The sequence below is a fragment of the Sceloporus occidentalis genome, unplaced genomic scaffold (assembly GCF_023333645.1).
Source record: "Sceloporus occidentalis isolate IW3139 unplaced genomic scaffold, rSceOcc1.0.p SCAF_1, whole genome shotgun sequence".
Lineage (NCBI taxonomy): Eukaryota > Metazoa > Chordata > Lepidosauria > Squamata > Phrynosomatidae > Sceloporus > Sceloporus occidentalis.
The window spans coordinates 85601505-85628362 of record NW_028316981.1 but is presented as its reverse complement, the minus strand read 5'-3'; the positions used below and the strand labels follow the sequence as shown (position 1 = coordinate 85628362).

At 42.8% G+C, this 26858-nt stretch overlaps 2 protein-coding genes across 4 annotated transcripts in view; one reads left to right on the top strand and one right to left on the bottom strand.

The window, feature by feature from the left end:
• The first annotated feature begins 700 nt into the window (after positions 1–700).
• CNOT8 (CCR4-NOT transcription complex subunit 8) lies at positions 701–26236 on the top strand. 2 transcript variants are annotated; one of them, XM_089527916.1, is made up of 8 exons: positions 701–890; positions 10389–10571; positions 18315–18508; positions 19316–19477; positions 22191–22335; positions 23305–23415; positions 23637–23824; positions 26155–26236. In XM_089527916.1, exons 2-7 carry the CDS (start codon positions 10455–10457, stop codon positions 23784–23786), a joined length of 879 nt encoding a protein of 292 aa, XP_089384042.1. In that variant the 5' UTR covers positions 701–890; positions 10389–10454; the 3' UTR covers positions 23787–23824; positions 26155–26236. The 2 variants fall into 2 exon arrangements, with proteins under 2 accessions (XP_089384042.1, XP_089384034.1); XM_089527908.1 differs by lacking the exon at positions 26155–26236 and having other exon boundaries at positions 702–890; positions 23637–24768.
• Positions 26219–26858, bottom strand: part of GEMIN5 (gem nuclear organelle associated protein 5) — a 45283-nt gene continuing 44643 nt past the window's right edge. For both annotated transcript variants that reach the window (XM_089527886.1, XM_089527896.1), the window contains exon 28: positions 26219–26380. In XM_089527886.1, the coding sequence (XP_089384012.1) occupies positions 26219–26380 (162 nt within the window). The remainder of the gene's footprint in view (positions 26381–26858) is intronic.

The following is a 26858-nucleotide window of genomic DNA, read 5'->3' as shown; positions in this document are numbered from 1 at the left end:
ACAACTCACACAGCACTTAAAGCGATGTCAAACTGCGTTATTTCTAAGGTGTAGAGACAGAAGGTGGAGGATTTATGAGGCACCATTACTCTTGGCCAGAGAAGGCCAAAGACCTGGAAAAACTACAAATCCCAGGATTCCATAGCACAGAGCTACAAAGCGGCATCAAACTGCGCTATTTCTACCCACAGAGAACCAAGGCACTGCAGAGACAATCCAGTTTGAGGCCGCTTTAACTGCCCTGGCTGAATGCTAGGGAATTCTGGGAACTGTAGTTTTGTGAGAGAGACATTGAGTCTTCTGTCTGAGAGAGAGAGAGAGCTCTGGTGCCACAATAAACTACAGTTCCCAGGATTCCATAGCACTGAGCCAGAGCACTTAAAGCGGCGTCAAACCAGATTATTTCTGCAGTGCGGGGGCAGCCCGAGTTTAACACTCAGTTTAGGGCTTATGCCTAGCCTTGGGTCCGCAGCACGAACGAAGCCTTAAAAGCCGCAAAGAGGCTTCTTTCTTCCACAACTCAGCAAGGCCTCAGCCTCAGGCGAGAGACGCATGCGCAGTAAGGAGGGGCAGAAAGAAAGGGCGACGCTCGGGACTGGAGACTGCCCCCTCCCTCCCTTCATGGCACGCATGCGCAACGCGGGCCTCTCCAACCATTGGGAGAGGAGGAGGGTGTTGGTGTTTGCTCCGCAGGGCGCATGCGCGGGGAGGAGGAGGCGAAGGAGGAGGAGGTGGCGAGGCGACCGACGACAGAGGAAGCAAAACAAACACGGGCCAGAAAAACATCCCCCTCAAACCACCGAGTGATGGAGCGGAGGTAGCCTAGAGCGGCCCCTGTTCCAGACCTCGCAGAGGGCGGCCGGCGCAAGAGGGGAGCAACGGCGCTTTCGGTAAGGAAAGGGAGCCCCTCCTGACTGAGGCGGCTCTGTCCTCGCGGGGCTCCGGCGGCCGGAGTGCCTCCTCCTCCTCCTCCCGGGCTGCCTTCCCTTTCCCCGCCATCGACCCCGACCCCCTTGAACGCAGGGCGCCCAGGCGTCCTCCTCCCTCTTCTCCATTTCCAGGCTCCTGTCCCCAGGAGGAGGAATCCCAAGGCCCCTCCATTTTGAGCCTCAAGAAGAAGAAACATGGGCGCATATATGTGTGTGTGTGTGTATATATATATATATGGTCACGTTTTTCTCAAAGGTCTTCCATTTTGCGGTGCCTGGCCCTCATTTGCCGGGGTTAGGACCTCTGGTCACCCTGCTAGATATATATATATATATATATATATATATGCGTGTACATATACTATATATATGTGTGTGTGTGTATAAAGCAAAAAGAAGTCTCCATTAAGATATATATGTGTGAGTATGTGTGTATACTATATGTATGTATATATATATGTGTGTGTGTGTATGTGTATATATACACGCGCACACACATTTATATACTGTATATGTATATATGTGTGTGTGTGTATATGTATGTGTGTGTGTATATATATGTGTGTATATATATATATATATACACACACACACACACACACACACATACACCTTAATGAGGGCTTCTTTTTGCTCTCTTGCTTCAGAATACAGTGTATATGTTGAAAGAGTTCAGGATTGCCCATTGTGATTATATATACTACATATATATACACACACACAACAAATCTCTCTGGAGGCGAGGTTGTATATATATATATATATATATGTGTGTGTGTGTGTGTGTGTGTGTGTGTATTCACCTTAGGGTCACCATATGTCAGAAATGACTTGAAAGGGCATGAAAACAAACAACAAGCAATCTCCCTGGAGGCGCTGTCGTTTTTATACACACACTGGTCCCTCCATATTTGCGGGTTTGATGATTGGCGGATTTGATTAATATGTTCTCTAGGAATATCTAGGTCCTCCTAGATTGCAACTCTATGGCCAACCTTTAACTAAAGAGGTTTATCACACTAGCAAGATCCCACAGGAAAACGGGAGTTAAACGCAATATAACGCGAAGATTACCTGGAAATGCCCAAAGTTTATCACAGGATATTGCAGTTAACGTGAATTAACGCAAAGTTAATCCGAACGCAAAGCGGAGGAAACCAGCAGCTTTGAAAATTCAGAACAAACTGCGGATTAACTTTGCGTTATTTTTTTTAGCAGTGATTACTGTGACAGACTTTCCAAAATTGCAAGTTCTGTTTAAATTCAGATGTAATTTAAATCGCGTTTAACTCCCGTTTTCCCACGGGATCTCGCTAGTGTGATAAGCTCCTAAAAGTCGCACTGAAAGACCCAGAGATCCCTAGAGAGAATACTCTACTAGGCCTTTGGAGCTCCTCCAGTGCAGTTCTATGGTCAGCGTCCCTCAGAGTTGCCCTGGAGGACCTAGAGGTTCCTAGAGAGGTGTCCTCTCAGGTAAAATCATGGTGTTTTTGTTATTTGCGGTTTTTCCATATTCATGGGGGTCTTGTGCCTCTAACTGTAGCAAGTATGGAGGGACAAGTGTGTATATATTTATGTATGTATATAAAACTGAGGGCACCTCCGGGGAGATTTGTCATCGTTCGCTGTTGTGTGCTTTCAAGTCGTTTCCGACTTATGGCGACCGCTACCATGGCCAGATTTGTTCAGAGGCAGTTTGCCATTGCCTTCCCCTGAGGCTGAGAGCATGTGACTTGCCCAAGGTCACCCAGCAGGTTTCCATGGCCAAGCTGGGATTCAAAACCTGGTTTCCAGAGTTGTAGTCCAACACTCAAACCATTACTCTGTGCTGGCTTTCCTAACACTAAAACCACCACCACATTCAACCTGGGAGACATAGGGCCCGGCAGACCAAAATAAGGCTGCTTCAAGTCACTTTGGAGGTTTGCTGTTTAAATGACATACACATCTTAAGAGGCCAGAAGCAGTGCCAAAGCTGTGCTCCAGTCCTTAGGACATGAGTGTGGCTTTGGGACAGCTTCCAGCCTCTTAGGATGCATGCATCATTTAAACAGCACACTTCCAAAGTGACCCGAAGCAGCTTTATTTTGATCTGTCTGTTTGGGCCCATAGGCGTGCTACAGACCGCCCAAAACAGGCAGTCTCGCGCCGCTGCCGGTTGCTCCGTGAGGGAGCCACAGCAGCCAAACTGCATGGCTCCCTCGCGGAGCAAAAAGAAGCCCCAAAATGGTGCTTCTTTCCGTGGCGTGGATATGACGCCGCAAGGCACCAATGGCGCACTTGCAGCGTCATATGCGTTGCACAACGTGCGGCCGCAGTGCATCCGCTACGTAAAGATGGCGCCCCCTGTGTGGAACAGGTGCCGCCATTTTGTATGGACTCGGTCCGTATTAGGGTTAGGGGTGTCCGGAAGGGACTCCCCTTTCTAACCCTAATACGGACCCAGTCCGTACTATAGGCCCATTTGTAACAGGCCATAGTCGTTGTTGGCATTTTGGTCCAAAACACACTGCAGAAATAATCCACTTTGGGACCTCTTTAACTCCCATGGCTTAGTGCTAGAGAATCCTGGGAATTGTAGGTTATTGTGGCACCAGAGCACTCTTTCAGACAGAGACGGCCAAATGTCTCAGAAAACTACAGTTCCAAGAATTCCCTAGCATTGAGCCAGGGCAGTTAAAGCGGTCTCAAACTGGATTGTTTCTGCAGTGTGTTTTGAACTTATGTCCCCCTCAGAAGTGAGGACAGACGCTCTGCTTAAACTGACCATGTCTTAATGAGAAGGGGAAATGTGGAAAAACCTGAGGTTTCCAGAGGAGAAAAAGCCACATGGCCAGCCAATCTTCATTGTGAGCCCCCCCCCCCCCCCCGGTCCTCTTGGAGGGCTCTTCGGGCCTTAGAGTGCGAGAAAAAAGAAAACCAACATGTGCTTCCTAGACCATGGCAAAGCTTTTGACTGCAGAGATCACAAAAAGAGTTTCTGTTCATCCAGATAAGGATAGATTTGGATATTCAGAGTTCTGAGGACAGAGATGGCCACTGCCATGTGCTTGGTGAAGACGCAACATCTTTGAGACTACCTGGGAACAGAAATTTCTAGCAAAAGCTTTTGTAGACTAAGTGCTTATGCTTTCGTGGGTCACAATCTACCTTCATCCAGTGCGTGGAGTAAAACCTCTGTAGACAGACACACACGCTAAGGCAGATGTGGGTGAATGTGAAGTGTAATGGAAATGCAAAAGGTGGGATGGTGATAGGTATTAATTTAACAATGGGCACCTTTTAAAGGATAAAAGTAGGCCTTTCGTTAGGCAACCGGGTTTCCTGGGTTGGCTTCCCTTTCCATGCTACAAACACCCAGAGGCCCTCCTTTTCCTTCTTGTCCTCTATTTTCCAGCCTTTTGTCTAGTAGGAATTCCAAAATGTCCTCCATTTTGAGCCTGGCTAAGAAGCATGGATTAGCGCTTAGGGAGTGCTTAAGTGCACTGATAAGCAGTATAGAAATGTACTTGCTATTGCTGTTTATATAAAGTGTATCAAGCTTTTATTTGGTCATGTCCCTACATTTTTCTTGAAGGTCCTCCATTTTGTGGTGCTTGGTTTACCTTTGCGAGGGGTGGGTGGGTGGGATGTTAGGACATCAGGTCACCCTGCTATATAACGTGGCCACAGTAACAGCATCTCATAGATTTATGGATGTGAACCGATTGTTCTGGTGAAAGAATGGCTGAATAGTTTGCTATGTAACCATCTTGTACCTTCGAGTCTTGATGTACGTATAGACTCCCTGGAATCCAGTATGGGGCACAAGCTTCCAACTCTGTTTGGCAAAGTAAAATGGCAGGAAAAGTAACTGTTGTGCTACAGGTGCCCAGGATGAATGGTGTGTGGTGTCATGGCACTCCTCTGGTGTTGCACTCACGTGATACAGTGCTGAAGAAGCGCCGTAAAGCTGCGGCGCCGCAGCTATCACACTCTTTGCAGGGCACAAAAGGAGCTGCTTTTTGCGCCCTGGAAAGGCCAGATTGGGTCCACGGAGTGTGGTTGCCATGGCCCCAATCTGGCTGTAAGAGGGGCGGCCAGAGGCACAGCCCCATAGACTTCAATCATATATGGCGAGAGAAATCCAAGAGGCACAAGAGAGTTTCAGGAAAGGAAGAGGCACTAAGGATAACATTGTAAACATACTATGGCTAATGGAACACACTAAGGAATTCCAAAAGAAAACCAGCATGTGTTTTAAAGACTATAGCAATGCCTTTGACTGCATTGATCACAAAAATTTATAAATGGCTTTCAAGGTGCCACCACATCTGATAGTCCTGATGAGAAGTCTGTACTTAGAGCAGCCTTTCTCAAATAGTGGGGCGGGCCCCCCAGGGGGGGCGCGAGGCTCCATAAAGGGGGGTGCGAGGCTCTGTTATGCAGAGGTGTACTTATAACGATTTTATAGACAAATGATACTATTTACAGTCGTGTGGGGGGCGTGAAATGTTTTCTTCTTCCTAGGGGGGGCATGACAGAAAATAATTGAGAAGCACTGACTTAGAGCAAGAGGCCACTGTCAGAACAGAACATGGAGAAACAGGATGGTTTCCAATTGGCAAAGGGGTGAGACAAGGCTGCATTCTGTTTTCTATTTGTTCAACTTGTAAGCAGAAGATGTCAAACGAAGAGGAAGTTTGGACTCAGAAGAAGAAAGAATAAAGATAGGGGGAAGGAACATCAACAGTTTTAAGATACATGAATGATACTATGCTACTAGCAAAAACATCATAGACCTGGAACAACAATTCAGGAAGATCAAGGAAGAAAATAAAAAAGCAGGCTTAAAGAAAACAAAAATAACGCCCACAGAAGATGTACATAAATTTAACCTAGACTAGGCCTGCACAACATATGGCCTGGGGGCTGCATGCGGCCCACCAAAGGATTTTGGGTGGAATTTTGGATGTGGAACAATTTTGGATGTGGAACAATTTCAAGGCTACTCTGCTGTTCAGCCTTCTCTTGAGGAGAAGGCCAGGCAGCAGAGGAGGAGGGTGGTCAAATGCTTGCGGAGCAAGGGTCCTCTACTATCTAGCTTTCTCCTGAGGAGGAGGATAGGCAGCAGAGGAGGAGGAGGAGGAGGAGGATACTTGCCCTATAAGGCTCTTCTTTCTGCAGCTTGGCTTTCTCCTGAGGAGAAGGTCAAGTGGAGGATGGAGATGGGTGAACATTCACAATGCTCTTCCGCTTTCTCTTAAGAAAAGGGCCAGGCAGAGGATGAGGATGGAATTATTATTAATTATTATAAATTTGCAATAAATGAATTAATATTTAATTAAAACCTATTTGCAGCTTGATGAAATTAACCTATTTTAATTTTGGCCCCTTCCTACTGCCATGTTGTGCAGGTCTGACCTAGACAATGAAGAAATCAGAAACAGTTAAGATTTCACATACCTTCGATCAAATATTGATCAGAAGGGAGACTGCAGTCAAGAAATCAGAAAACTAGGAACGGGAAGGGCAGTGATGAAAGAACTAGACAAAATCTTAAAGAGTAAAGATAGGCAACTGAGCACTAAAGTTAGAATTGTCCAAGCCATTATATTCACCATCACCATGTATGGATGTGAGAGCTGGACAGTGAAGAAAGCAGATGAGAAGAAAACCAACTCAGAGATGTGGTGCTGGAGATGAGTGCTGAGAATACTGTGGGCAAGCAAATGGGTCCTTGAACAGATCAAGCCTGAACCTTCCCTGGAAACCAGAATGATTCAAATGAGGCTATTGTACTTCGGCCACATCATGAGAAGGCATGAATTAGAAAAGACAATAATGCTAGGAAAGGTAGAGGGCAGCAGAAAGAGAGGAAGACTGCAGATGTACAGATTCAATCAGGGAGATTATGAGTCTGAATTTGTGAGACTTGAGCAGAGCAGTAGCGTACAGGAGGATCTTGGAGATGTCTCATTCATAGGGTTGCCATGAGTCGGGGTTGATTCAAGAGCAATTAACAACAACAAATAGGAGGGGGAAGGGAATAGAAATGGAGAGAAAATTATGCCCCTCTTTTTGAAATTCAGCTCCATTCAGCTCCTCAGGCCCCACCTGGAATATTGTGTCCAGTTCTGGGTGCCACAGTTCAAAAAGGACATTGAGAAACTGGAGCGTGTCCAAAGGAGGGCGACTAAAATGATGAAAGGTCTGGAAACCATGCCCTATGAGGAACGCCTTAGGGAGCTGGGGATGTTTAGCCTGGAGAAAAGAAGGTTAAGAGGTGATATGGTAGCCCTATTTAAATACTTGAAGGGATGTCATATTGAGGAGGGAGCAAGCTTGTTTTCTGCTGCTCCAGAGACTGGGACCCGGAGCAATGGATGCAAGCTGCAGGAAAAGAGATTCCACCTCAACATTAGGAGGAATTTCCTGACAGTAAGGGCTGTTCGACAGTGGAACACACTTCCTAGGAGTGTAGTGGAGTCTCCCTCCTTGGAGGTCTTCAAACGGAGGCAGGATGGCCATCTGTCGGGGATGCTTTGATTTGGATTTCCTGCATGGCAGGGGGTTGGACTGGATGGCCCTTGCGGTCTCTTCCAACTCTATGATTCTATGATTCCTCAGTGGTGCTGGCTGGCATTTCTGAGAACTGAAGTCCAGGAATACCTTTGATGGGCCAAATGATTTCCTTGCTCCTGTTCTAGGTTGCTTCCACACTGCACAATAAATTCTTATTATTAACCTTTATTTATGAAGCGCTGTATAAATGCAGTTTGACACCACTTTAACTGTCATGGCTCCATCTATGGAGATCCTGGGATTTGTAGTTTGTTGTAGCACCCAGAGCTCTCTGACAGAGAAGGCTAAATAGCTCACAAAATGACAAATCCCAGAATTATATAGCATTGGGCTATGGCAGTTAAAGTGGTGTCAAACTGCATTAATTCTGCAGTGTACATGCAGCCATAGAGTGATTTGGGAAAGGACAAAGCCCTGGCCACCAATAATGGCTCTCTAGACAATCCAAATAAAAGTTTTAATTTATAGACACTTGGCTGTACAGTTGCTAAGGACAAAAAAATTCATGCAGTGTCCTAATCTTGACAGCTGAATATACGTTAATGTGTTTACTGGGTTTAATGGAACAGAATAAAGGGCAGGGTAAAGCACTCTGTGAAATATCAGCATTACATGCTAGGTTGATGTAGCAAATTAACAGTACAGGTTTATTGCTTTGCAGTGAGTTGGACCATACCTTTATCTACACAGGAATTTTTTAGCCCTGCGCATGGCTGTTGCCTTTGGTCTTTCAAATATATTTCAAGGCTTGTTTAATATATGAAGCTAGTCATAGAATACTGGAATCACTTCAAATGATATTAGAGTCACGTTTGGTCTTCCACTTGTTTTTTATTTTAACTTAAATCATAGAATCTTAGAGTTCGAATAGACCCCAAGTGCCATCGAGTTCAACCTTCACAATCAAAGCTACCATGACAGATGGCCATCCAGTCTCTGTTTAAAGACCTCCTCCAAAGGGAGAGACTCCACCACTCTCTGAGGGAGTGCATTCCACTGTTGCACAGCAGACTGTCAGGAGGTTCCTTCTGATGTCGAGGTGGAATCTCTTTTCCTGTAGCAGGTCCTGTTCTTTGGAGCAGCAGAAAACAAGCATGCTCCATCCTCAATAAATATTGAATGGATAAGGTGGGAACTGTGGCAAATATGGCTGTGTGATATGTGTGGCAAGTTACCAGGCACAGGCAGCACTAAAAAAATGCACATATGTCAAAAAGGATGAAAAACCAAGCAAAGAAAATGACAACTAAATTAGCAGTGATTATAGCCTTTAACTTTAATGTGATGACTTTGCTTGTTTTAACCCAGAAAAGCTGACAAACATATAGAAATGTTTTATTCAAATTATTCAGAGCCTCTCAGCGCTATTTTGAGTCCTCTTAGTGCGACTTTGAGGGGAAGCACCAAAGAGCTTCCACTGCCACCATTTTCCCAACTAGGCATTAAAAAAGGCCAGAAGTGGCACCATGGCAGAGATCTAGAGGAGTAGTCAGTTTTTCCTTTAGGTGCTCCCATGGCGGTCTCAATTCTGGCGTTTCACCCCTCTGCTCAGAGCAGGGGATGATTCCTGTTTTAAAAGAATTAACATACAATACTTTTATATTACAAGCCAGTGTGGCATAGTGGTTTAAGTGTGGAGACTAGGGTTTGATTCATCTCAGCCATGGAAACCTACTGGGTGACCTTGGGCAAGTCACACACTCTTAGCCTCAGGGGAAGGCAGTGGCAAACCTTCTCTGACCAAATCTTGCCAAGAAAACTCCATGATAGGGTTGCCTAAGGCCATAAGTTGGAAACAACTTGAAGGCACACAACAATGACAACTTACAGTCACCCCTCATTATCCACGGATTTTTTAATCCATGGATTCAAACATCCACGGCTTGAAAATATTCCAAAAAAGTATACATTCCAAATAGCAAACCTTGATTTTCCATTTTATATAAGGGACACCATTTTGCTCTGCCATTATATTTAATGGGACTTGAGCATCCAGTGATTCTGTTATCTATGGGGGATCCTGGAACCAAAAGTGGATAACAAGGACCCACTGTACATTAACCTGTGAATAAGTTGATCAAGGTTTTTGAGGTTATTTTTTTGACTAAAATTTCTAGCTTCATACATAGGTATCAAGCTGACTCTGAAAGATCGACAGGTCAGCAGTTCGAGACCCAAGCATTGTGTGATGGTGCGATCTCCCATCACTAGTTCCAGCTTCTGCCATCCTAGTACAGTGGGCCCTTGGTATACGCGGGGGATCCTATAACATAAGTGATTAAAAAGCAACTGACTCGGTATAATGAACAAATGCCAATAAACTATTAAAGTTAAAATATTTAAATTGGATCAGTCGTTGTTGTAACAGTAAGAGAGTTGGAAAATAGTAATAATAGTCAGACTTTTAAATAATAGATGAATAATTAATTTTTTAAAAAACAGGATTTTTTAAAAGTCATTTGGCTTAAACCTGACAGCCCTGCTTTGTCATCACTGGAAAAGGCATCATATCATTTCACAGTCCTCTGGTGTTATAAAAATGCTGTTTTAAATTACAAATGTGCTTATATTTCAAATGAGCGTTTTTAAAAATATAAATTTGCCTTGACTTTCTCTGATGTTATGTTCTTGGATTTGATTTATATTGCAAGAAAGCATGGCGAAAGATATAATGGTCAAATATGCTAATCAAACATGTATTGAATTATAAACATTATAATTATAATCTATGTCCTATCAGAATACATTTTGTTAATCTCTGGCAGTTCTGAGCAAATATGATTGGATTGGGCTACCTCTGTACTATTTTGTTGTGTGATTCTTTGTGTTGCAATGAATACTGTTTTGGAATAAAGGACTACCAGTATGTTTTTATGTATTGATTTGTTTACTTAGGGTGATTTACCTTGACATCTGGGAGCTCCTGTCTTGCCATTGTAATTCTTGTGCAAATTCTTCAAGATGCCAGCAGCACTTGCAGAAAATAGTCAGGTGATCTGTGAAGTATGGGCAAACAATCTGGAAGAAGAGATGAGGAAAATTCGGGAAATTGTTCTCAGCTACAGCTACATTGCAATGGTAAGCATGTGCTTCAGTGTTCAACTTACATTCTAAATCTAGTATTTTGTTCTAGACAATTTAATCATTTGAAATCTGATCCTAAACAGGAAGTTACTTAATATTTTAGAAGTGGGGTGGGCAATTGTGGCAGGTCAAATTTCTCCTTTGTATGCCCCTCCAAAAGTGGAAAAAAATAGCTGTAAATACACCCTGGAAGTGACCAGGAATCATTTCCTCTTTCCACCTTGGGGTTGTGGTATAGGGAACAAAACCCCACAATTCCTGGAAGCCTTCAGAGGTAGCAGTTGACCCTTTTGGGTGATTTTTTTGCCTGAAAAAAAAATCTGATTGAAGGCAAAGGATGCTAACCTTTAGAAAGGTTTGTAGAGACTTGGGCCACAGAAACGGGAATGATACTGCTCATGGCCTGTGAACCATACTTTTTCCAGCGATGGGACCAAGGTATCCTATAGCAGCGGGTTTTGGCTTTCTATCACTTGCTCAAAGCAGGCAGGAAGTTGATTTTTGAAATTAAGGAAGCCACCACTAGATGGAGCCAAAGCCCCTCTGGTATCTCCAGCTTCGTTTCTGCCTTGGCTCTGTGCAGCAGCTTTTCTCTCTTTTCCACTTCTTTCTCTCTTTGCCAATTTCTTTTTTTTAAAAAAACTTTCTCCCTTCCACTGTCTTCTCCTTCCCTCTCCTTCTGGCCTGTCTTTCTCCCACTGCCACCATTTTCTCTGTGCTGCCGAGGGAACGACACCATGTCAGAGGCAGGGGACCATGAAGACAGCCCCGGCATGTCCGTGGGAGCAGCCCAGGCGCACCCTGCCTTTGGAGGGGGAAGATGAGCCACTTCACTCCAGAGACAAAGGGGCCAAGTCGGAGGAGGGATATCTCTCGTCTCTACACCTTTTACAGCCCCGCTGCAGGTCTAGTTCCCGGGACCGGGTTCTGACTGTGGCCGAAGACCTAGAAGACACAGGCGTGAGTACTACTTCGACCCCCAAGGCCCAGGCCCGCAGCGATTGCCTACGGAGCTCTCCTTAATAGCATCCCTTATTTCTATGCAGGCCGCAGCGCTTTCGGGCCAACAGCCAGATCCCTCTGCCCTCTCCCTACTCTCGAGTAGGATGGCTTCCGTTGGGGACATCCAGGGAAAGGACCCTCTTTCAGGCTGCCCAGGAGCGACCACTGTTGCCATAAAAACCTTAGACCTGATGGGATGCCCCCCCTCAACCCTTGGACACCAATCTTCCACAAGGAAAAGGGGACTCCTTCCCCAAACCAAGTTCTCCTCCCCTGGAGGTTCCATTCACAGCTGACTTCATGAGGGTCATCAGAGAAGAATGGTCAAAGCCTGCTACTGCACGCCCTAGCCCACAGGCTTTTAAAAGATTTTACAACCTACCTCAGTCAGTCACGTCTAAACTTCAAGTCCCTGTAGTTGACACACCTGTCTCAGCTTTAGTCTTCTCTATTCAAAGGATGGAGATGACTCTCTTAAAAATCTAGAAGACAAGAGGGCTGACTCAGCCTTTAAAAAAGTTATTTGAAGAATCATCTACAGCAATTAAAGCATCCTCTGCAATCTCCATATTTTCTAGAGCTGCCTTCTCTTGGGCCAAAGATATCATATAAGAGATCCCTAGAGGCAACACCAAACTTCGCCAGGGGGTTAACAAGTTCCTCAAGGTCTTGGCCTTTTCTGCAGATGCATCTCTAGACATCATCCAACTGAGCACATAGTCGCAGGCAGCATTAATTCCTGCCAGAAGACAGATATGGCTAAAAAATTGAATCGTCAATGCCAAGTCAAAACAAAACCTAACTGTCTCCCTTCAGCGGTCAGAAACTGTTTGGCAAAGCTCTTGAGCCTGTTCTCATAGAGACCAAGGACAAAAAGAAAGGTCTCCCATTCTTAACCAAATGGAACGATAAGCGATCCTTTCGTCAGGGACAGAGCTCCTTTCGTCCATACAAGTCCAACTCATCTTCCTTTCGTTCAAGAGACAACAAACCCAACAAATCACAATGATCCGATCAAAAGCCCTATGGACGACAGCAATTTCAATCTTGAGGATACGGCAAAAATAACAACACTTCCCAACAAAACAAGGGATTTCAGCCTTCCAAACAAAACCGAAATTCACCCAGACAATGACTGGCCATCCCACAGTGTAGGGGAAAGACTTGGGAACAATCAACCTCGGACAAGTGGATTCTATCCACCATCAAACAAGGCTACCTGATAGACTTTTCTCACCTCCCTCACGACCATTACATTATTTTCCCGAGGTCCTTGTGTCCCAAGAAACATCGTCTCATGCTCCAGGCCATACAACACCTGTTAGAGATTGGAGCGATCAAATCCATTCCTTCTTCCGAGATTTACAGAGGCTATTATTCTATTCTTTTCATCATATCCAAAAAAGACAGATCGTGGAGGGCGGTGTTAGATCTCAAACGGGTCAACAAGTTCGTCAAAAACCGCCGGTTCCAAATGGAGACCCTCAGATCTGTCCTGGAAGCCATAAGCCCTCACGAGTTTCTGGCATCTCTGGACTTGACCAAAGCCTATCTTCTTGTGCCCGTTCATCCCTCCTACTACCAGTTCCTGAGATTCTGTTATCATTACCATCACTATCTATGCAGCTCTCCCATTCGACCTCTCGTCTGCGCCACGCGTCTTCACAAAGCTCATGATTGCGCTTGTAGCACAATGGAGACTACAGGGGATTCATGTTGATCCCTATTTGGACGATTTATTAATCCACTCTTCCTCACACAGACGAAGCCTGTCAGATGCCCGGCACGTCCTATCTTCATTAGCAAGACATGGTTTTCAGGTCAATCTTGGAAAGAGCCACCTCATACCATCACAACAGATCACCCATCTTGGAGCGGTTATCAACACTCACCAGGGAAAGGTGTCCCTATCTCCAGACAGGATCCGTGTTCTCCATCAATCAACAGTGCTAGCCTACAGGTCTCGATCCACAAGCCTAACTCACCTTGCAAGACTTCAAGGCTTGATCATATCCACCATAGATGGTCTACCATGGGCCATTTTCACTCAAGGAAATTTAAAAATGCCTCAAACAAATGCCTCAAACTGACTCAGGAAGTCAGATCCTCACTTCATTGGTGGATGTTGAACAACCTCCGAATAGGCCGAATGTTGTGGCCCCCACAAGAGTTACAGCTGATGACAAGATGCCAACCTTCGGGGATGAGGAGCCATACTCAACCAGTCGTTCGCACAAGGAAAATGGAATCGCACTGAACAGGGTCAAAGCATAAACCTCCTCGAACTCAGGGCCATACGCCTGGCCCCGTTGCCGTTTCAATACCTCACAGACAACAAGTCCATACTCATCAGAACAGACAACATGACAAAAAAAGCACATATAAACAGACAACGAGGGACAAAGTCCAAGTCCCTGATGTTGGAATCCAAACTTCTGTTCAATTGGGCACAAAGACATCTACTGTCAATAAGAGCCCAACACCTCAGAGGAGTCTTAAACTCAAGGGCAGACTGGCTCAGCAGACAGGATGTAGACCATTCAGAATAGCATCTTCATCCACAGATATTCCACCTAATAACACGCCAGTTCAGGACTCCCCAGGTAGATCTATTCGTATCCCTGATAAATCATCAGGTTCCGCACTTCTGCTCAAGATTCATCACCCAGGGAGTGGAAAGGATAGAAGCCCTCCACTCCCCATGGCCAAAAGGGACCCTTTATGCTTTTCCTCCAACATTGTTGATCAATCAATTTCTAAAAAAGGCAAGAAGAGAAAGGGCCCTCCTGATTCTGATAGCGCCATATTGGCCAAGAAGACCATGGTTCTCTGAGATCCTGTCCATGCCACAAGACTCAATCAAACTACCCATTCGACCAGACCTGCTAAACCAAGGACAATTTTACCACCCAGATCCTCTATGGCTCAATCTCCACATGTGGAAATTGAGCATCAGAACATGTTAAAAGAAGGTCTCCCTACCAAGTTTATTGAGACGATAATAAAAGCAAGACACCCCTCTACCAGACGAATTTATGAATACTCTTACCGATCGTTTACCAGTTGGTGTAAACAGAACAATTTACTCCCACACAAGACCACTATGAGTTCTCTACTGTCTGAAGGAGCCCTGGTGGCACAGTGGTTAAATGCCTATACTGCAGTCACTCATTCAAAACCACAAGGTTGTGAGTTCAAGACCAGCAAAAGGGCTCAAGCTTGACTCAGGCTTGCATCCTTCGGAGGTTGCTAAAATGAGTACCCAGATTGTTGGGGGCAAACTAGCTTATAGTTTTAAACCGCTTAGACACTGCTTAGGCGGTATGAAGGGGTATATAAATGAAGCTTGTTTGTTTTTGTTTTTACTTACAAGACAGATTGGACAAAGGACTCAAACCCAATACTTTCAAGAGACAGGTTTCGGCAATTACATCCGCCTTTCCTCAAAAACTGGCCAACAGGCTTTCCAACAAGTACTATATTAGGCTATTCCTAAGGGCCGCCACTCTTATAAACCCCAGGCTGTCCATCAATACCCCAGTTGGAATCTGCACACAGTGCTGTCATCCCTCACCAAGCCTTCCTTCAAGCCCCTTAAGACAATAGACATTAAATATCTCACATGGAAAGTACTGTTTTTGACAGCTATTACTTCCGCCAAAAGAGTGTCGGAGCTTGGGGCATTGTCTATTCATGAAGAGCTATGTATATTTAGACAAGACTCTGTGTTACTGAGACTTGACCCCACATTCATCCCCAAGATAAACTTATTTTTCACAGGTCACAAGATATAATTCTGCCGTCCTTCTGTCCTCATCCAAAAAGGGACCTGGAAAAAACTTGGCACACACTTGACGTTCGGAGGGCCATTCAAATTTACATGAAACGGATCCGTTCCTACCACATCACTGACAGCCTGTTCATTTCCTTTCACAAAAATTCAATGGGAAAAAAGGTCTCTTCATCGACACTCTCTAAATGGATCAGATTTTTTATTCTGACTTGCTGTTCATCATCTGGTTCAAATAGATCAAGTCCAGTTTTTGCTCACTCGCAGTGCTTCAACTTCAGGTGCCTTCTCGACAAATGTGTCTCTAACCGAGATTTGCAGAGCCGCTACCTAGTTCTCCTCTTCTACATTTGTCCGACATTACCACCTCGATTCTCTTCAATTTTCAGAGGCTGCCTTTGGAACGAGGGTACTACAGGCTGTAGTACCTAGAGTCAGTTTTTTACTTGTTATCATAGAATCATATAGAATCATAGAGTTGGAAGAGACCGCAAGGGCCATCCAGTCCAACCCCCTGCAATGCAGGAAATCCAGATCAAAGCATCGCCGACAGATGGCCATCCAGCCTCCGTTTGAAGACCTCCAAGGAGGGAGACTCCACTACACTCCGAGGAAGTGTGTTCCACTGTCGAACAGCCCTTACTGTCAGGAAATTCCTCCTAATGTTGAGGTGGAATCTCTTTTCCTGCAGCTTGCATCCATTGCTCCGGGTCCTAGAGCAGCAGAAAACAAGCTTGCTCCCTCCTCAATATGACATCCCTTCAAGTATTTAAATAGGGCTATCATATCACCTCTTAACCTTCTCTTCTCCAGGCTAAACATCCCCAGCTCCCTGAGTCGTTCCTCATAGGGCAAGGTTTCCTGACCTTTCACCATTTTAGTCGCCCTCCTTTGGACACGCTCCAGTTTCTCAATGTCCTTTTTGAATTGTGGCGCCCAGAACTGGACACAATATTCCAGGTGGGGCCTGACCAGAGTAGAATATAGTGGCACTATTACTTCCCTGGATCTAGATACGATACTTCTATTGATGCAGCCTAAAATCGCATTGGCCTTGTTAGCTGCCGCATCGCACTGTTGACTCATGTTCAGCTTGTGGTCTACTTGGACTCCTAGATCCCTTTCACATGTTGTCTCCTTAAGCCAGGTGTCCCCCATCCTATATCTGTGCATTTCATTTTTTCGCCCTAAGTGCAGTACCTTACATTTCTCCCTGTTGAAGTTCATTCTGTTAGCTCTGGCCCAGCTTTCTAGTCTATTCAGGTCATTTTGAATTTTGATCCTGTCCTCTGGAGTATTAGCTATTCCTCCTAATTTAGTGTCATCTGCAAATTTGATAAGTATTCCCCCAATTTTTTCCTCCAAGTCATTGATAAAGATGTTGAACAGTACTGGGCCAAGGACAGAGCCCTGTGGGACCCCACTGGTTACTTCTCTCCAGGATGAAAAGGTGCCATTGTTGAGCACCCTTTGGGTTCGGCCGGTTATACACTCCACCCAGTTTTTGAGGGAGCTATTTTATATTCCTCTGCTATAGGATTCCCTCGTCCCATCACTGGAAAAATAAACATTGGCTTACCTTGTGAGATGTTCGTTTTCACTGATGGGAACGAAGGTATCTTCCCCTCCCTCTTTATATGGTGTTGGTCTTTCTGACATGTTGAGAGTGTCATTTTATCCCTCTTCTAGTTATCCAGTTAAAATTGAGTTTTCGTAATTTTTTCTGCTTGAGCTGCTCTTTGCTTGCTTTTATCTCTATGGTTGTTTTTCTTAAGACTGCCTTTCTGCTTGGCTATGATATCAACTGAAGCTATCAGAGGGGGTTTGGCTCCATCTAGTAGTGGCTTCCTTAATTTAAAAAAAAACTTCCTGCCTGCTCTGAGCGAGTGATAGAAAGCCAAAACCTGCAGACTCCCTTCGGGCTGAAGAAAACCAAACTGTGAAGGAGACGACTGGGTGCTTGGCCCAGGCCTCTTCTCGGCGGCTTGGTTTTCCTCAGCCCGAAGGGAGTCCGCGGACTCCCTTCGGACTGAGGAAAACCAAGCTGCCATGCCATTATCCAACGTCTCATGCTTCTTCGTGAGTGCGCTGCACACGTGCTTGCAAAAAAGCATGAGATGTTGGATAATCTGGAACGTCTGATGACCAAAGGACGGATAATCGAGAATCTACTGTAGTTCATTGCTGCTGTTGGAAAATACAGACCTAGATAGACTTGGCAAAATAAGATTGCACTTTCAAATATGTTTAGTTACAGGAAAATGGATTCTGCCACCTACTATTCATTCAAATAAGATTATGGATAAATTGTTTTTCCTTTTTATTCACAGGTATCTAATTTAGACTGTTATTCCACACATGTTGCCTCTTTTTTTCTATGGCTTCCCACTGATTTGTGGGGCAACAGCACATAAAAGTTTTCCCTTTCCAAATTGTTACGATGCTGAATGACACAGATCGGCATCAAAAGTATAACTTGCTAGCTGCAACAGGCTAAAAAAACTGCTACTAATCCTTCAATGTATCTATGAATTCATGGAGAGGAGGAGCAACATAGATGTAGTGATGTAGCCATTCTCCTGTTTCTACTTTGTACTGGCTTGGGGTGGTCAGATGTTTCCATGAAGAAATAGCAAAAAGGGGACAAAGTAGGAGACTAATTGGTGCAAGCCACATTTGTATAGGTTTCACTTAATGTATCAGTGTGCAACACCCCCCGCATAACAAAAAACCAAGGCAAGGAAAGAGGAGGCAGCAACTAATTTAGGAAATTCCTATGGACACATTGATAAATAGTCCATTATTTGTGCAGCAGAAAGAAGTTAATTATTCATCTGAGCAAAAGTTCTACTTTCCTGTCTGCTTCCTTGAAAACTCAGAAAAGCCTTGTGCAGTTAGGTGCCTCTATTCATTAAAAGGTTTGGATTTTCCCCCTCCTTTTTTAGGATACAGAGTTTCCTGGAGTTGTTGTTCGACCAATAGGTGAATTTCGTAGCTCTATAGACTACCAGTATCAGCTGCTCCGGTGTAATGTTGACCTGTTGAAGATTATCCAGCTAGGGCTGACCTTCACAAATGAGAAAGGAGAATACCCTGCTGGAATCAACACCTGGCAGTTTAATTTCAAGTTCAATCTTACGTAAGTATTCACAATTGGGGGAATGATTTCTCTCCCCACCACCCAAAAAAAAAAGACCTGTTGCAGAATAGAAAAAACCTCTTGGCATGCTGATAAGTCTAGATAAAGGGGAAAAAATAACCCTAGCATGAAGTAATTGTTGCAGGTTAGTGTACCATCACAGAAGCTGTTAATAAACTATTTGTCTTTTTTTTTTTTAATGTAAAATAGTTGTACAGCGCAATGAATATGGCTTGCTGTTTTCAAACAGACAAAACAGAGAGAGGTGACAAAATTACAGAAGCTGCTCAGTTTGGTTCTGTGTTGTGACAAGTTATATAGAAAACAAACACAGCTGTTGCACTTTTTAAAAAAAATGTGTGAACTGTGAATTAAAAGTATGGGTTGAATTGTTTGTTTCAGTGATTATGACAGAAAGGGGAAATCTGCCCCTTCAGGGGTATTTTATTCAGCCCCTCAGACTTTTCCCCCAGGCACCGTTCCCTACTCTGGGATTTCCACAGCTCAGTAACACAGAAAATACTATATTTTCCTTAGTGCTGAAATTTGAAGTACCATAAGTCCTGAGATTTCCTTCACTCAGTGCTATGGAAAGGCAGCCATCAGTTCTTCTGAGCTGAAGAATTGAAGATGGCAGGGTATAACTTTGGGGAAGGGAATGTGAGGGCTAATCCCAGAGATCATCCAACCACGATGTGGGATGAAGTGTCCTGTGAGGTAATTCATTCCTTAGAGCTGAAACATTTCCTCAGTCCTCATTTAAGGATAATGAAAATAGATGTCTTACATTTATTTGTCTCTCTTTAGGGAAGACATGTATTCTCAGGATTCAATAGACCTTCTTGCAAGCTCTGGACTGCAGTTCCAGAAGCATGAGGAAGAAGGGATTGATACTTTGCATTTTGCAGAGCTACTTATGACGTCTGGTGTGGTGCTCTGTGACAACGTCAAGTGGCTTTCATTTCACAGGTTGGTTAAATATTTTTTCACTTCTATCACCCAACACTTCATTAATAAGCTTAATTTGCGCTTTGGAATTAAAGATCATAAAGAATTGATGCTGCAGTAAACTCGTTAACTTTCTTCTGGCAGAGTTCCTATGCTTTTAATGGTAACATAATAAAACTGAAAATCAGCTGGCAACGTTACCACTGAATTTATGTGCCAGCAAAAGGTATACTTCCTGACAATAAGGCTATCAAGCAATTATTAGCATTGGGAGTCTTTCAAGGAAAATAATTGCAACTTAAAATAATGTAATAGATTTTACATGATGGCATTAACTTCATCAATACAGTAGTGTAATTATTATCATAGACTCATAAAGCCGAAACACATCACATGTGTAATCCAGTCCATCCCCCTGCTGTGCAGGAATACACACTCAAAGCACACCCAACAGATGGCCATCTAGCCTGTGTTAAAAGCCTTTAAAGAAGGAGGCTTTTAACCATACTCAGCATATTCTGTGAACAGCTCTTCAGGAGATTTTTCTTAACGTTGAGGTGGAATCCATTGCTCTGTGTTCAATCTCTGGAGCAGCAGAAAATAAGGTTGCTCCATACCAGTATGACATGTTTTCAAATATTTAAACATGGCTCCCAGGTTTTAAGTCATTAATCTCTTCACTGGTGTAAATATCCTTCATATATAATGGTACTCCTCCTCCTTTCCTGTTTGGTCTTTTTCTCTGAAATAGGTTGTACTCTTATTACTACATCATTTCACCAGGTTTCAGTGATGCCTATTAAATCATATTTACTTTGATGCGTGAAGCATTCAAGTTCACCTTGTTTACTTCCCATAATCTCTGTATTAGTGTAGAGACATTAGCTAGTATTGGTAGACTATGGGACATTCCTCCTGGCTGATTATTCAAGGGTTTTTCCCCTCCCATTGTTGAGTTCTAACAACAACAACAACAACAACAACAACAAATTTATTGGTTAGTCAGCTGATCGTATCAAGAATTGCACAATACAAATTGCAAAATACAAAATAGAAAATCCGAGTGTCAAAATACATACAAAAATAAAACTTGGTCACATCTAAAAGCTCATATAAAATTAAGACAAGCGTTAAGAGTTAAAACCAATACTAGCTAAATAAGAGCAAATATAATAAAATAGGGTGCTAAATACATTAAATAGTAGCAGAAACTAATTATTACTTTGCTTTTCACAATCACAGCCAGGTGTTTGATTGTTAGTGGGGGTAACTCTTAATCCAGCTTGTGTGTTTGTTTTCAATTTTTCAGTGAGAATACCTCACTAGCTTCCCCCCCCCCCCCACATCTGTCACAAATCCTGTAGCAGCTGATGAGTATTAGACAAGCACTTTATATTCTTGTGTTAATCATGTCCTCTACTGTCTATTTACCCAGGGGTTATCTTTAGAATGGCTCTCAATAACAGTAGTTAACTAACTAAGTAGTTTACAGAGATCTTGCAGCCTGGGATGTAACTGTGATAATGGAGTTCTGTCATTGTAGCTATGTCTGACATTGGCCCGTTAGAGACGGGCAAGATGTGGCGTGGCGGCGGTGGTACTAGGGTTCGAGAGCGTGCACCATGCAGACACTCCCTAACCCTAGTACGTACTCTGTATGTCAAAATGGTGGCGCCCTGTACACATGGGCGCTGCCATGTTGACGCGATGGATGCTTAGCGTCCGCACGTCGTGACGTCACGAGTTTACCATTGGCGCACTCGGGTGTTAGAAGTGTGCCACAAAAAGAACCTGATTTTTGCAGGTTCTTTTTTTGCCAGAGGGAAACTGCACGGTTTATCTGCTGCGACTTCCTGCTGGCGGAAAAGGAGGCGCCGGCAGGCTGCTCTTTTTGGGTGGTCTGTTCTGTGCCATTGCCACCCCAAAAGAGCCTCTTTCCAGCCAGGCAGCAGCCCACCCAAGGAGTTTCCAAGGTACTGCACATTGGGGTGCTGGGGAATGACCTGTGCAGTGCTCTCCTGGTTGAGGGGCACATCAAGAATTGGCAGCTGGAAAAATCTCTTGGGGGTCACACCACCACCACCACCACCATTATTATTATTATTATTATTATTATTATTATTATTATTATATTAATATATTTATTTATAGCCTGCTTTCCCACAAAATTGGAACAATTGCTTTTCTCAATGCGTCCTGCGATTAGGAGAGCACTACAGATAATTTCCTTGTGTCCTGATCTACTGTGCTTCGGAGATCCTTCATGTCCTTCATGGGGTCATGTTCACTTGTTAATGATCATAAATATGAATCACAAAAGTTAGGAGATTGTATGGTAGGTTTACAATCTCATAATTACTGAACAAGATGTCGGCCATTGTTTTTAAAATAGGAGTATGTGAATGGTGAACAAAATATTCTTAGGTACAGTGGTGCCTCGGGTTACGAAATTAATTCGTTCCGCTGTCAATTTCGTAACCCGAAAGGCTTTCGCAAGCCGAATTCCCATAGGCGCTAATGGGGAAAAGCCGCGATTCCGTGTGAAATCGCGCAGAAAAGCACCAAAAGTTTTTTCGTAACCCGAAAAAACTTTCTTAACCCGGAACAATAACTTCCTATGGGTTTTTTTCGTATCCTGAAAATTTCGTAACCTGGGTATTTCGTATCCCGAGGTACCACTGTAGTTCATTTTATACGTATATATTGATCTCTTTTTCTACCATTTCTTCATCAGTGGCTATGACTTTGGTTATATGGTGAAATTGCTGACAGATTCAAGGCTTCCTGAAGAAGAACATGAGTTCTTTCATATCTTGAATCTCTTCTTTCCATCCATATATGATGTTAAGTACCTAATGAAGAGTTGCAAAAACCTGAAGGTACCCTACTTAATTTTATCATTGTATTTGCCAAACATGAAATAAGTTGCTGGTTGTATTGTATACAGTTAAAAAGCTGAAGTGAGCTAATGTTTGGATTGCCAGGTAAATTTATGGCTTTCAAAAACCTACGGTAGTTACTTTATTTTATGAAAGTATGTTAGGAATGTTTACATTAATTCTATATTATGTGACTAGACACACATTCCCAAAGTCAAATGCCACTGTGTAGATGCCAGCTATATTTTTAATTCCAGCTTTGTGTCTGCTCCTCAACTAGTCTTGGCACCTTTCTGCACAGTGACAGCTTGTTCCTTTTCTGTTGAAGTCTTACAGTCTATCCCAGTTAACTAATTGTAACCTACCTGCAAATAACAAGATTGTTTGCAAACAGTAGGAACACAAGATTCAGGAGGAAGTAGCATAAAGCGAACATACAAGCTAACTTTGCACAGGTCACAAGTGCAGAGGAATCAGGATTGTCAGAATCCATCTGAGGTCCATCTGAGCTTGAAGAGACAAAGGGACCGATATTGGAGTTTTCTAGAAAAAGCTTTTTTAATTAGCACAGATTTGTGCAAGAATCAGTATTTTAAATACCTGATTATTTGATGGCTCTAAAACTGGTTATATTCAGATTATAAGTACAATTTGTCTTGCATACTAAATATTTCTGAAACTTGCTGATGTGAACCATTTTTTTTTTAGTAATTGACTCTCAGTGTGTCCATTTACCCCAGTTGAATAAAGGCACAGTGCTGCTGGAAAATAATACTGCTCTACTTATGAAGCTGTTGTTCATTCACTAATATGTAACCATTATGCTATTGTCCAAGGCTATTTTTCAGAAATTTTGGTAAGATTCAGACCTCTCATTTGTACCTCCTGTAGCCCTCAATTTGTCTTAGCTAGGAGAAGATAAAAGAAACAGACAAGTAGTTGAGGTCACAAATTCTTTCTTGATTGTAGGGAGGCCTCCAGGAAGTGGCTGACCAGCTAGACCTGCAGAGGATTGGACGGCAACACCAAGCCGGGTCAGACTCACTACTCACAGGGATGGCGTTCTTCAGAATGAAAGAGGTATGCTCATCTTGCCAATTCCTAAAGCATCAGAGTGCACAGTAGTATATGGCCCCATTCTGACCTTCCTTGGATCTTAAACTATTTAGAATTAACAGTTTCCCCTCCCTTAAATTGTACAGTTGTCACCACTGCAGCAGTGATTTGTCAAAAGTCTGAGTGTATGTCAAGAGTATTAGATGAAAAGCACAACTAGTAATAGTGTTTTCTTTTTCTTTTAGTTGTTCTTTGAGGATACAATTGATGATGCAAAGTACTGTGGAAGACTGTATGGCCTTGGCACAGGGGTAGCTCAAAAACAGAGCGAAGATGTAGAGACAGCCCAAGAGAAAATGAGTATTTTGGCTATTATCAACAATATGCAGCAGTGACAACTAGGTGCCATTCAATATGACATGGGTCCTCGGAGGTAAACCTTCTCCTTAAACATGTGTCTCAAAGAAATGGTGGAAGACTTGTGTGTTTTTGCAGAGGGCAACACTTTTGAATCTTGATCAGTTCTAATCAAGCAACTCCATAATGGCTGGTAGAGTGTTTTGCCCCTTTGTAAAAAACAGACAAACTACAATGTATATACCTCCTTTTTCTTTTAAACCTTACTGAATTTGCAAGGAGTACATCATTTCAGAGCTTTCAGCAGAGCTGAAGTTCTCTCATGCACTTGCAGATTTAGCTTTTGAAAACTTATTTTAAAACTTTTTTTGCTCTCTGTGAGGGTGATTTGTTCATAAGCCCTCTGCTAGTTTTTATCTTTTGTGTAAGTCAATCTGTGAAAGTGTTCCACTCAGCCCTGGTGGTGGAGACAGTGCATGAACTGCTTAGATCTATCCTAGTAGCAGCCAGTATGGTGGTTCTGGCTTGTATTACAGCTGGCTCCTCCTTTTAGATTGCTGGACCATGTATCATATCAGTAAGTTTCATCTGAACTACTATAGAATGGAGCAAAACTGTCTGCATGTTTGAGAGTATAAATAATAGTTGGGACCAAAAATGGTTTCACTTTAAGTGAAACACCTTATCCTTCTGCTAACAGGATGTTCAGAAAGTTGACAGAATCACAAGTGTATCTACCCAGGAAAGGCTAGTAAAGCTTTTAGATTTCTCTTTTATGCTGTTTTGAAAAGAAGCCCTGATTGTTAAATGGGTAGAAAAAGGTGCATTTAACTGCAAGTTTCACACAGTCCTGACAAACCAAAATCCTGTTGAAGGAGAGAGAAAATCCTGAAAGTGTGGTATTTTAAAGAAACTTAAAACTCTCCATTATGTAAAGTATTACAAGCTGCTGTTAAAGTGCTTGTGTATATATAGCTGGTTCTTAATTTTGTAAAATAAAGAATTTTCTTAAGCACGAGATTATGATTTTTAAACTTTTTTTGAGTGGGTGCTAAAATGTTTCTCATCCAAAGAACTGAACCAAAGAAAAATATTGACTAGGTCTGTTCTACTAACACTTACCTGGCTACGCAATACAAGTAGGTGTCGAGAGCAGTTCTATCATGCTTCTGGATGTAGAGTTTCTTACAAGATCACAATCTCCGAGTTTAATTTCATTAGAATAGATATTTATTTTAACTGGTTAAACTAGGACCACTGTTTGCTATCCTAACTTAACTAATTAAAAAAAACATGGTGCTGAGATCAAATGTTACAGAGCATTGTGCACATCTTCCTCCTCCTTTCACAGATAGGCAAGGCTCATTCTTGTAATGACAAATTGTAAGTTTGCCACTACATCTGAAGTGGGCCATCATAATGTAGGAGCAATACTGCAAGGGTGCTACATTACTACTGTTATATTAGAGTTTTGCTGGACAAGCGGAATTCTACCCCATTCAGTGTCAAAGGGCTTAATTCTTCACCTTGAAAGAAAAGAGATGTGCAGCAATACTTAGGCCTGTTACAGACTGCCAAAATAAAGCTGCTTTGGGTCTCTTTGGAGGTATGCTATTTAAATGATGCATGGGTCCTAAGATTCCGGAGGTCATGCCAAAGCCACACTCCATTCCTAAGCACTGGAAAGCAGCTTTGGTGCAGCTTCCGGATTCTTAGAGTGCATGCATCATTTAAACAGCATACCTCCAAAGAGACCCGAAGCAGCTTTATTTTGGCAGTCTGTAACAGGCCTTAAATTTGTCATGTTCAGGGGAATGGAAAGTACCTCTGACTCCCAGAACAGAAGCTTTCCCATCTTTACAGGAATGTCTTCATTTACTAATGTTTTGTTGTTAATTGCCATCAAGTTTATGTTACTAATTGTGACCTTGTGAATAAGAGACCCCCAAGTCACCCTGGTGTTTATATTACAGAAAATTAATTTTGTCATCGGGTTGTCTCTTCACTCCCACTGGTATGAGAGATAAATTTGCAACAGCAACATCAGTATAAGCCAAGTGGTCAGCTGTAGTTTCTATCATTCCTATTGGCAGTGCCTCCTTTTTTACAGTGAATTAATGTCTATTCATTTGTTATAAAACATTACAGATTAACACAACTCAGTTTTAGAATATAAATTTTATTGCTTAAGTAACAACACTAACTCCCCTTTTTACAAAAGGATGGATGGGTGAGCACCCCATATAGTTTATGAATATTAGTCCACTGTGCAGCTTTCTTTCCAAAATAAGTTGACAGTGTTAAAAAAACCTTAGTATTTTGGTTTTAGGGGAACTTTGCATTACTTCATTATACTCCACTAATCAACAGAACTGTATAACAGTGGTCTCCTGTTCATCCATCCAGAATGAAGCATATCTTCAAATTAAACAGTCCTTCACATCCAGGGGAAAAAACAGGAGGAGGAGATTCATGAAAAGAACTTTTTGCAAGCTTCTTTGCATATGTGAGTTCCGCTGTATTTATTAAGTAGGGCTAATGACTGTTGCTGTAATTCTGGAATGATGGACACATGACCCCCCATGTGAAGAAAAACAAGAGAGCACTCCATTACATCAGGGAAACGGAAGGCCTGTGAAAAAAGTGAATATTTTTCTATATCAGAAACTGATGAACAATCCAGGCAGAGATGTATTTTACTACACTGTCCACTATTATATCTATATTTGATACTCAAAAAAGGAAAAATGAGAACTACACTCTTACTATCTCAGTAAGATTTCTTTTGCAACATTATATATCTCTACTGATGATAAAGCTGCAGCTTGCAAGCCCTCTGGAAAGCAATAAAGCATGTATTTTTAATGTTTGCAATACTAATTACACTTACTAGGTCTCCGATAATTGTATATTTGTTTGAGACCTTTCTAATTAAGGAGAGTGCTTGCTGTCCCACCTAAAAACAAAATTGCTGAAAAGATTAATCCTGTAAGAAAGCAGTGATTTCATTAACAAGCCTTCAAGAGACCAAATTTTTATGGGTTTCACTAAGCTACCCCAGAACCCCCTACAGTTCAGACAGACCCCTAGCCTTTAAAACCATCATTCTG

What these genes read in the sequence shown, in the direction of transcription:
- CNOT8 (XM_089527916.1), top strand. Translation starts at nt 10,455, where the DNA reads ATGCCAGCAGCACTTGCAGAAAATAGTCAGGTGATCTGTGAAGTATGG. An exon ending in AAGTGGCTTTCATTTCACAG is followed by an intron (nt 19,478 to 22,190) that starts GTTGGTTAAATA and finishes TTTCTTCATCAG; the next exon opens with TGGCTATGACTTTGGTTATA. An exon ending in CGTTCTTCAGAATGAAAGAG is followed by an intron (nt 23,416 to 23,636) that starts GTATGCTCATCT and finishes TTTTTCTTTTAG; the next exon opens with TTGTTCTTTGAGGATACAAT.